The 11,156-nt window shown below is 41.9% G+C and overlaps 1 protein-coding gene across 2 annotated transcripts in view; it reads left to right on the plus strand.

The window, feature by feature from the left end:
- ALPK2 (alpha kinase 2) overlaps positions 1-8,180 on the plus strand; it is a 49,028-nt gene extending 40,848 nt beyond the window's left edge. Inside the window, exon 12 of one of the 2 annotated variants that reach the window (XM_035560051.2) lies at positions 1,393-8,180. In XM_035560051.2, coding sequence (XP_035415944.1) covers positions 1,393-1,627 — 235 coding nt within the window. In that variant the 3' untranslated portion in view covers positions 1,628-8,180. The remainder of the gene's footprint in view (positions 1-1,392) is intronic. The other variant, XM_035560053.2, reaches the window with a different exon arrangement.
- The last annotated feature ends 2,976 nt before the right edge of the window (positions 8,181-11,156 follow it).

Consider the following 11,156-nt stretch of genomic DNA (forward strand, 5'->3'; position numbering starts at 1 on the left):
AGAGAAGCAAGAGAACACTTCCTTCTCTTACTGAGCCTCCAGTATAGTCTTAGAGTCATAGAGTGGTTTGGGCTGGAAGGGACCTCAAAGACCAGCTAGGTCCAAGCCTCCTGCTGTGGGCAGGGACACCCCCCACTAGATCAGGTTGCTCAAAGCCTCTTCCAGCCTGGCCTTGGGCACTTCCAGGGATGGGGCATCAGGCAGCACTTCTGTGCTGGGCAGCTGTGGAGACAGATATCATCCCCCCCTTTTTTATAAGGAATTTCATTATATTTTCATCACTGGCACCATTCTTTTTTAGGAGAAAATTTGACAAAATGTGTTGCAATAAAGATGTTTATCCATCTAAAAGAGTTTGAATGTCTCAGAGCAATGGTATTTTCTTTAACACTGTGCAATCTGCATGAGAAAATAAGTTCTCTGGAATGCTGTGCAGGGATCATGTGGTGTTAATTTCAGTGCTAAATCTTTTTGTTTGTTTTGTGCAGTGATAACTCACAATATACATCTGTGGACTTTGTATGTCCAGTGAACCAAGAGAATAGGGTAGAAGATGAGCTTATTAAGATTACCAGACAAGAAGAGCACCCTGGTGTTTCTCCTCCCTTTTCTGCCCTGTCAATCTGGCCAAAAATGACTCCTTCAAAAAGCAGGTGCAGCTTTTAAAAAGCTGCTGCAGCCTTTGAAATGCTGATACAGCTTAAAAAGCAGGTACCAGAAGGAAAGACAGCAACCAGAAGAGGGAAGTATGTGCTCTGTCTACTCCCTGGCTTTTCTAGCCTGCTGAAGAAGGGAGAGGTAGCAATGGGAGATAGTTGGTGGCTTGAGAACTGTGAAGGCTGGATGAGGCTGCTTTCTTGAGGAATCCTCCTTACATCCTTCTTCCCCAAGAGGCTTGGCTTCGTGAGGTCTTGTAGTCAAATCCTGAGTGAGGGAAGAGCATAGCAGAGAAGTTATTTACATGCTTGGATGAAAACAGCCTCCAGTTCTGACAACACCTCCTGCTGCAACCTTGTCTCTTCCTGGTAGTCAAAAAACACTGTTTATACAGAATGATGTATGATGGATTTCATTTGTATATTGCCAAGGAAAAGTTAGCCAGCAGACAATTATGTTACTAATGAAATAAAATGAAAAAGAATAGCCAGGCAGAGCAAAGCCCTTTCAGCCCTTTTCCGTCCTCTGTCACTGCTTATTACCTGGTTTCTTTCACATCTTAATGGCTCACTTTGCATATCTGTGGAAGAGTTAGTGCTTCTCAAAACAGCATGGGTGGAAGAGACTTGCTTAATATTGTCAAATTGCTTTTGAGTCAGTCATACTCTGCCTCCCCTGTGCTGAAAATTAATCTTGAAATCCCATTTGGCTTTGTTTTTTTCTTTGTTGCTACAGATACAAAGGTTTTAAAGGCAACTGCTCGATTTCCTTCATTGAGCAGTTCAGAGCCCTCCACCAGTGCAATAAGTACTGTGAGATGCTGGGGCTGAAATCTCTCCGATCCACTCATCAAAAACAGAGGAAACCAACATCCACGAAAAGCAAAACTCTACCAAACTCACCGACTATTAAGAAAACAGTGCCCAAGAAAGCAAGAGAACCTAGAGACTTCATATCTTCGGAGCATTAAGTAGCACTGTCCCATCTTGTGAAAACTTCTCTTGAGGACATGTAATAGCGATAGGCACCAAGGCTCTGATGGGAGGATAATGTTGGTCTTTTACTAATGACGTTATTTTGAAGTCATCCTGATGCTGATGCCAGCAGCAAAAATGGAGCTGATTCTATGGCATAGGTACCTGAGATTTAACAATAGGGCAAGGTTTTGAAGATAAATTAAGCCATCTGCCTGGATTGTCTTACAACCCTTCTATGTATCGGTATCTGTATGCTTTGAGTCATGGCCTCGGAGTGCACTGTGGGTTGCTGGAGAACATCTTCCTTTCTGTGTGTCTGTGCCTGTGAGACTGTGGGTTCAGCTGCAGCGTAAACAGCAAAATATTTAAGATGCCACTTAGTAAAAGTTTTGCACAGTATTGTTGTTCAGGCTGCTCTGGAAAAGTTGTTTTCTCTCCCAAATCTTTGCATGTTGTAGTACTGCTGTATTCCTATTCTGATAATATTTTTTTCTACCTATATGTCTTTCAATACAAGACAGTCATTCACGATTGGACATTTGTGCCTTCTGTCCCACATAAAGATAGCTAGGATCTTTAAGTTTCTCACAAAGCGATGTCATCGACTTAAAAATGGACAATGTGTGATTCTCCGTAGAACTCCTTGCTTCCCAGAAAAGCTTCTTTGACTCTACAGTTAACCCTGTGGCACAGTCCTTTTGCACTTGCACCAATCATCCTATTGTAAGATAGAGGTCTGAAGTCTGCATGTTGCCAAACAGCTAGCATCTGGAATAAGCCATTGCAGATGGAGAGTATTTCAATACCTTGAAACATTTTCAACTCAAATAAGTACAAGGGCTTTTATGTGAGAGTTGTTTCTGAAGGAACATGAAAGGTACCTTGGGCCAGCATGTGACTATTAAGGAGTCACGATATATCCAGAATGCCTGGACAGGGCCAGAACTGGAAAAAGATACTGTGCTCCGTTATATGGAAGTGTAGCTTATGTGGAGATTTGCAGTCAAAGGAGGGAACTATGCATGGACTGCAGCAAGTTTACTGGGCATCATCAGTTGAAAACCCAACCTGCAGTGCCTACACTTACAACACAAACAGTACAAACACCAAACGTTGTCAGACTTCTTATCCCTGTGTGACTACCAAATAACAGCGGTGCTGGGAACCCATTACCTGTATGGAAGCCTGCAGTGCAAGAGTCCCATCAGTGCTGAGGAAGACAAAAGTGTTTTCAAACTAGTTCTACTTTGTATTGATAAGCAGTGGGTGCCAAATAAGAAAAACTGGTGGGGAATAGTTGACGCTAGGAGAAGAAACTTACCTGGCTACTGTTTAGATGTAAACATTTAGACTTGTCATCCTGTGCTCCCCTTACAATTAATGAAGGTCTTGTCAATACAATTTAGAGCAAGGTACAGGCCACCTGAAAAAAAAACACCTAAAATAGGTGTAAAATGTGAAAATAGGTGTAAAATGTGTAAAAAAAATGCCTATTCCTCTCCATTCAGAGTAAAGGAAGCAGAGACTGTCAGGCAAACATCTGCATTTTAAACTCCCAGTGTTACATGGGATGGAGTTCTTCAGGGCTGTTATGAAACATTTGAGTTTCTATTCATTTTCTGTTAACTTAGGCGGAGGAGACCAGCTACAAAACAGCACTGCAGAAATTTGAGTGGTATTGTAGTAAAATGTGAAACAAAGTGTGTGGAAGACTATTTGAAAGATGAGTTTTTACATAGAAAATGCAAAAGAAAGGTGGAAACTTAGGAGAGAGTGACTGAAGTCTGGGACAAAACACTGAGAATAAAACCTTGGCAAAACAATTTCATTGTGCTGAGGAAGGGGATTCATTCATTTCAAAAGAAAAGTGAATGACAACGCTGTGCTGCTGTAGAGAATCTGAAGTATCACGAGGAACTGGAGGTAGAAGAGGGTACAGAGCAGAAGTTCTGAAGGAGTTACCAAGCACAGCAGGCAGAAGGGGAGATGGCTCAGATGAGGCAGATGGTCTTATTGGCACCGGCTGTCCTGTGGGGAAGAGATGTTCCCAGGGAAGTCCCATTGCTCTGGCTTCTCCGTTGGTCAGACCAGGACCCAGCCTGAGTTTACCCACCTCTCTCTCTCAGCTGGAAGGAAGTCGGTGCCTGTGAGGGAATGAGACAGCGTATGGCCAGAGTGCACCTAGCGATGAGGATAGCAGCAAGCCACTTTCCACTGCCATCTGACAGCAATCAGTGCATCACTTATTTGCATCTGGAATTCTGCACTGTGATCCTGATTGCTTCTTGCAGTTCTGGCTAGCTCTGGTAGGGAAGAGAAACTGCTAGGGATGGGGCATACCAGGAGCCCTGCTGTGTTCCAGCTGGAACCACTGGGTCAGCCAGGGGCATGCATGTCAGTGCCAGGCAGTTAGCATGAAGCTAGAGACACCCAGCTTGGGGGACCACGCTTTTAGGCCAGCTCTTTCACTGGGTAGCCTACATAGGTTAAACCCTTCCCCTTCTGTCATGGTGGGAGAGGTTCTGAGCAAGAGCTTTGCTCCAGACAACTTTCCATCACTGAGGAGTACCAAAGTGGGAAGGAGGGTCTTCCACAAGGCTTTCCAGTTCTTCTGTATCCATACATGTCAATAGCGTGCTGGACAGTGTAACCCACCCAGTTTAGGAGGCTGCTTGCATATCAGAGCCAGGGAACACTGTAAGAAGCCTGCATAAAACCATAAGAGAGGCCTGACCTAGCTGTGGAACTTGAATTCCCCGATGCCCTCCTGTAAATGGAAAAGGCTCACTCAAGGATTATTGCCTCATCCAGATGCTGTGTGCACATGTGCATGCATATGTTTGCAGGCCACCCTTACTTTACCTGCAGTACCCTTGTCTGTCTTTCATGTAGGAGCTGAGTAGTAGTTCCCTAGCTTTCTAAAGTAGCCAGCTCATGCTTGTTCATCTTTGGGAAGGAAGTTTGCTCCCCTTTCCCCTCTGAAGCGTTCTGCTTCCTGATATTCCTGGTATCTAAGAGAAAGTAAGAGAAAGGGCATTGAGAAACCAACCTCCCATTGCAGCCTCAGAGAATTAGTTTTGTTGATATTTTATGCCTGCCTAAAAACATCACCATGCTGCATTTACCTGGCGTGTTCACTACTGATGAGACCCCACCTGGAGCACTGTGGACAGCTCTGGGGGCCCAGCAAAAGAAGGACATGGACATACTAGAGTGAGTCCAGAGGAGGCCACAAGGGGCTGGAGCACCTCTCCTACACAGACAGGCTGAGGGAGCTGGGGGTGTTCAGCCTGGAGAAGAGAAGGCTCCGGAAAGACCTCATTGCAACCTTTCAGTGCCTAAAGGACACCTACAAGAAAGCAGGAGAGGGACTCTGTCAGGGAGTGTCATGATAGCACAAGGAGTAATGGTTTTCAACTACAAAAGGGTGGATTTAGATTAGATATTCAGAAGAAATTCTTTACTCTGAGGGTGGGGAGGCACTGAAGCAGGTTGCACCATCCCTGAAAGCATTTAAGGCCAGGTTGGATGGGGCTTTGAGCAGCCTGTGGCAAGGGGGGTGGAATTAGATCCTTATGGTCCCTTCTGGCCCAAACCATTCTATAGGAAAACCTAGAAATACACTGTTTGAGAGCACTCATTTTTTTTTGTAATAGAACAAAAGCTTCAGTTATAATAATGTGCATGATCCTGTTAAAATTCAGTCATTACCCTTGAGTTCAGCTACATGTGCAATTACAGTGAAATAATTATACATTAATAGCTACCAAAAGTAGAAAATACTTAAATGATTATCTCAGTTTAAAGCCATCTCAACAAGTTTTAAAACCTTGCTCTATCATGGTACTCACAGATCATTGCTCTTCAGCATATCCAGAGGAAGTAGAGAGTTGAGTCTTTGCCTTTTATTTGTTCCCTTGCTGCCCTGTCCTGTTTCACACTTGCTCAGCTGTCTGTTGTTCAGCCCACCTGTGTCTCATTTGTCTGACAGGTGGGAAGTGTGTGGCAGCAATACCTTGTATTTGCAGGTCCCTCAAAAACATCCCCAATTCCTGACTGACACTTCTGGATCACAACATGAAGAGTTTAAAATTTAGATAGTCTGATAGTGATACTGAGAGAACTCCAGTGTGCACATTGGAAACAGATGGGAAATAGTGATTAACAGACCAGTTGTCTGGCTGTCGCTAAATTTTCACATCAGATTTTTGAAAAGAAAAGGGAAAAAAAAGACTTTAAAAAGACTTTATTAATATTTGCTGTCCTTTTTAGACTGATAATTAGGCACTCTATTCACTTTAGTCTTGCTGTTACAGAACATACATATATATCTGGTACCAGGGAGTAGCTGAAAATGCTATTTGAAAAAGAATGAAAGCTGAGTGCATGTGATCTCAACTTTGTACAAAGGTCTGGGCCATGAAACCGGACTGGGAGGACAAGGTTTGGTCCTATTAATGTCAGTTGACTTCAGTGGCACAGGAAAGGTTGACCTTGTAGAACTATGGTTTTACCTTGGTGTACCTGTGTTACTAATATGCATCAGCTGGCTGTCTGCAAAATGACAAGCAGAGAAGTCATAGCTGGCAATAGGGTAAACGGCATTCGCATTGGGCTCTAGATTTAATGGCCCATTGAGATGAACGGGAGAAAGAGCTATCTGTTTTACAGACAGTGTTTTAATCTGAGCCAAATTCTGGTTTTTGTCTTTTACATAATGAAACCAAAGCACTGTCTGTAAGCAAATCAAATGAATTTGTATTCCAGTCCCAGCAGATCTTAAACAGCAATCCTACCCACAAGGACAAAGTTGTTGGGTATAGAAAACAGTCAGCCTGGTCCTAAAATATGGGGAGATATGTCTGGAGTCTTTTCTGTAAGACTGGAGATTTGAGAAACTTTTAACCAAAATGACAGTAACATTTTTTAATCTGTGCAGGAAGATAGGTCCTTGCCATAAAAGTTACATTATTCTTCATTCCAAGTTTCAAAATTAAAAAAGCCAGACTGCTAAGTTTCAGGATTTGAATCTATGAATAGCTAGTCTTGGATGAATAAATCATTGCAGCACTTTGCTAAGTAATCCTAGCCCTTATGCACACACTAGCTTTACAGATTGCTTGGCCTTAGGCCTCCACAATTTTTGAAGGCAGTAGGTTCATTTCAAATGCTGTGCCTCTAATGTTTATCCACTTGAAGTAGATGCAAAATAGAGGACACCATTAGAAAAAAGTATGTTTCCCAGTCGATTCCTTATAAACCAAATAGTAAGAAAAAATCACATGCAATTCTTACTGGGGGAACTTTTCAAAATAACTCCTGCAGCTTAACCTCACGTAACCTAACAGTGAACTGCAGAAATACATCTTCGTTATATCTTCATTTCTTTTTTTTTTTCTTGCTTTCCTCTTAAGGAAACTTCAGTGTATCTAATACTCGTGTGGGTGTTGTAAAGGTCACGTCACTCTATAATAAAAGCCTCAATAAATAACTTTTTGAGTTTTGAGAGCACAGTAGTAATAATAGGGAGAGAGGATTAATCTGTGCTGCTGTCTCCTGGCACAGAGCACTAGGGGAAGGTAGGAACTGTTTGCACACATGGATGTTTGACCAAATATTTTAAATGGATTTCCTTAGTAATATTACAAGTGGAACCTAGAGAGCCTGTACTGCCATTCCACCAGTGAAGTATCAGCAGTGGTGATAGATGTTTTGCATCTCTAAAAGAATGAATGATGTGGAATAAGCTGTGGTGACACTGCAAATTGTAGAACTAGTCCAAAATGAAACACCTAATCTCCTGCTCTTTCTGTTGATATAATACAGATATTGTGCTCAGGTAAGCAGCACATATGTTCACTGAGTAGGAAGAAAGAAAGAGCATAAGATGTTCTTCAAATAAGAAAAATTGCTGTACCAGTAATCAGGGGAAGGGCAAGCAATACTGGTACAAGCTTCCTAGGCAGCAGGCATAATGAGGGAGGGGAGGGATTTTCCTCTTTTTTCTTTGATTTAATAAGTCTTGGACAGCAGAATGCTGGCTTTGGGAGCCTTTCTGTTGCTGCTGGATTCTGGCTATGTTGATGGATGACTGAAGTGGCTTGTTTTGCAACAGTGGCAGAACAATGTCCCTTGTTAGTTTTAATGCTTATTGGTCTTACAGATGCCTTGTGCATCTAAATTTGTGCCAAAAAAAAAAAATTCCCCAAAAGTTAGTGATGCTATTGCATGTGCCAGCAAGAAAGTGATCAAATCTATGAATGTGGAAATGAAAACAGTTAAGTCTTTTCTTCCACCAAAGTGGACTTCAGCAGCAGTCTAGTGTTCAAGACGGACCACCATGACCTGTTGTTAGGGGCATTCAGTAGACAAGCTTCAGGATTCAGCGACTTCAGGATTCAACAAGACTTTCCAACCAAGTGAAGCTTTCCCTTCCATGCCTGTCCATGAGAGCCAAAGGGTGCAAGCATGTCATATCAGCTCTTGAAGCCAGCTCTTTCCTGATGTGGCCAGTTTTACAGAAACAGGAGATGCTTCAGGGGATACTTCCTTTTTAAATCTTCCACCTGTCTTTCCACTTTCAAATAACTCAGAAAAATATGTTTTTCTTTTAGATACTAGCAGGACTGGGTACGCATTTTTTTGCTATAGCTACCAAGTAACACAGTTCCTACTAGGGGCTACTGCAAGCCCCTGAAGCAATTTTTTTCTGGGCCTTTGTAATGTTATCCAGCTGACTAATCAGCATAAGCACATGGCTGCTCAGGGCACTGAACCAGCTGAGGAAAGTGCATGGTGGATGGGTTCCAGGTGCAGATCCATTTTTGCTCATGGATTTGCATGTGAGTGCAGCTGTGCTGCCTCCAGGGGTAAGTGATATCTGAAATCAGTACAGCTGTACTACTGAGTTAAACCTTACGCAGCTGAACAGGATTTGTGCAGTGTCACAGCTAGTGCTGCTGCACCGTGGTCCTAGAACTTGTGGCACTGCTGGGTGTGACACTACAAAAGTGGTTTTGAAGGAATTACCTTGGCTCCAGCATAGCTGATGCTAGACCAGGGTTAACAACATCTTTGTATTCATTGGGTGTCTACATGGTGTTCTCACTTGTGTTCTTGGCCTTACCTCTCAGCTTGAGCTGTCCCTCAATAAAGGTAATAAAGTCTCCTTCGTATGGTACTGACCTAGCTTGGGTCTGAATCCTCACCTTCCTTTTCTACCTTTGAAGCACCTTGCTCCTTATGCTTCATGTCTTCTGTGCTCCTCTTTCCACCATCTCACTCCCGCTTCTCCTTCATATTCTCTATCATTGAGTTTGCTCCTTCCCTTTCCTTGTCACTGTGCCTGATGTTTATTTTGGATTGGAAAGGGGAAAAAAAGCAACTCATCATAAATGGCTGTCAGCCCATCTGGGATGATCTGTGTTTCTGGAATGCAGGATATGGGGAACTGCAAGCTGAAACGACATTGGTAAGATCCAGAAGGCTAAAGGTGACAATGTCTGCACTGTGTTTGTCTCTAGCCTTGTCGCTCTGTAGTACCTGTACCATCAGGACTGTTCCAGAACAGAAGAGCTGTCTGTGCAGTCATTCCTGCATCTGGCTAATAGTAAAGTATACTCCATGCACACAGGTGTGGGCCATCCCTGGTTTAAACTTCTCATTTTTGCCTAGTGTGTAACCACTTTGAAGCTACTAAACAACAGGCTTTGTATCTAGGCATGTATTTTTTACTGCCTCAGAAACCCAGTCTTGAAGACAGGACTGATCTGCTGACAAGATCACCCTAATTAAATTAGGCTACAAAGGAATTTTTTACACATTTTTATACGTTCTGGAGTATATATTTTTATTTAAAAAAGTAAATGTTAACATCCTTGAAATACCTAGAAATGTACTGGACAAAACACTAAATAATACTCTGTATGGAAGAGCTCAGGAGATACTGTCCATCTATACTGTCCTATGATTTAAATCACAAGAAACTTGACTTTTAAATTACCCTTGTTTCTTCATTTTTATCCTACAGTCTTCCTTCTCCCTGTAGGCAGTAAGCTTTATATTCTTCCTTATGCAAGAGTGTTCCTGCACTGGTTAGTCCGGAGGCCACAGGATTACTCTCCATTCAGATATCTTTTATTGCTCTATCAGGTACCTGCAGGTTTCCAGAACAGATGGAAACAAAAGAAAAGGGAGAGTACAAAGAGCAGTTAGGATATATATAAGGTGTAGGAAAACTGCTCTGTGTGTTCCTCTGTGAAGACCAGAGGTTGTTATATCGTTTGAGGTGCTGAGAATTCTTTTTTACAAAAATCTGGACTAGAACTGAATTTTACTATACAATATTGTAGTTATTCTGATAGTTTTCAGCAGTATGCATATGCTACTGACTATTGCACAGCAATAACTCATGGAAGAAAATGAGGTTTAGAGAATAAAATTAACTTACTGAGCATGTTCTGTTGGGAAAAAACTGTAATGAAATTGGTTGCAAATGGAAACACTGTATAATATATGAAGGATAAATATATCTTCCAACAGCACTCTACACATCACTGAAATACAGCCATAGGAAGCTTCCTATTCATTATGTATGCCTGGTTATTTAACAATTGAAATTTGGAACATGCTGATGAACCATGAACATGCTGAATTACGGTTACCACTCTCTTTGCAAATCAGAAAACAATATTCTGTGAGCCTAAATCTTGGATTATTCAATGGAATTTAGGCCCCCTGTTACATTGTTTGTTCCTGGCTTTCATTAATCCCTTTGAAAGTTCCCACAGTCGATTCTTACTCTTCACAAAAGTTTTCAGGAGAACTTCTGTGAGGAGATTGTGTCCCTTCCCAAAAGAGCAGGTTCAGAACATAAAATGGTGGACTTGAGCATAGTGCTGAAATTGTATATATAGTTGTGATATGGAAGGGAACAAAGCTGCAAGCATTTGAAACATGAATAAATGTTGTTTCCAGTTAGGTGTAATAGCTTTTTATCAAATTTTTGAAAGGTGTTCTGTTTGAAAACTGTTACAAGCATCTCAGCCAATTAATGTTTGAAACCGGTATGTTTTAACTGGATGCCAAAATAAGAGCCAGGGTTTGACTACATCAGGTAATTGGCTTCAGTACTCTATTGTCATGGTCAATCCAACAGGAAAATGAAAATCCCAAGCCAGCCTTGTTTTTCAGAGGTAGAGTAATTACAGCTGCATCGACTGCAATGAAATCCACTTTCCCAACACTGGTGTTATGATTCCTTCAGAATTCTATGATTCTGTGATTCAGATGATTCTTGTGCGCTTTACAGTGTGAATCTGGAAATGCACATAGAGTTACGTATTTCCCACGTATTATTGTGGGTTTACTTGTAAAAGGAGTCACCCTGGCATGTGGAAAGCTTATTTATTCCACAGCACAGTAGAATGTATTGCTACAGTTCACATACTTTTCTGAATTGATGTCCGATCTACCAGTAGCTATTTAGTGTGATAATGGCGTTTGATAGATTGGACACAAACA

Source organism: Cygnus atratus, chromosome Z, assembly GCF_013377495.2.
Source record: "Cygnus atratus isolate AKBS03 ecotype Queensland, Australia chromosome Z, CAtr_DNAZoo_HiC_assembly, whole genome shotgun sequence".
Classification (NCBI taxonomy): domain Eukaryota; kingdom Metazoa; phylum Chordata; class Aves; order Anseriformes; family Anatidae; genus Cygnus; species Cygnus atratus.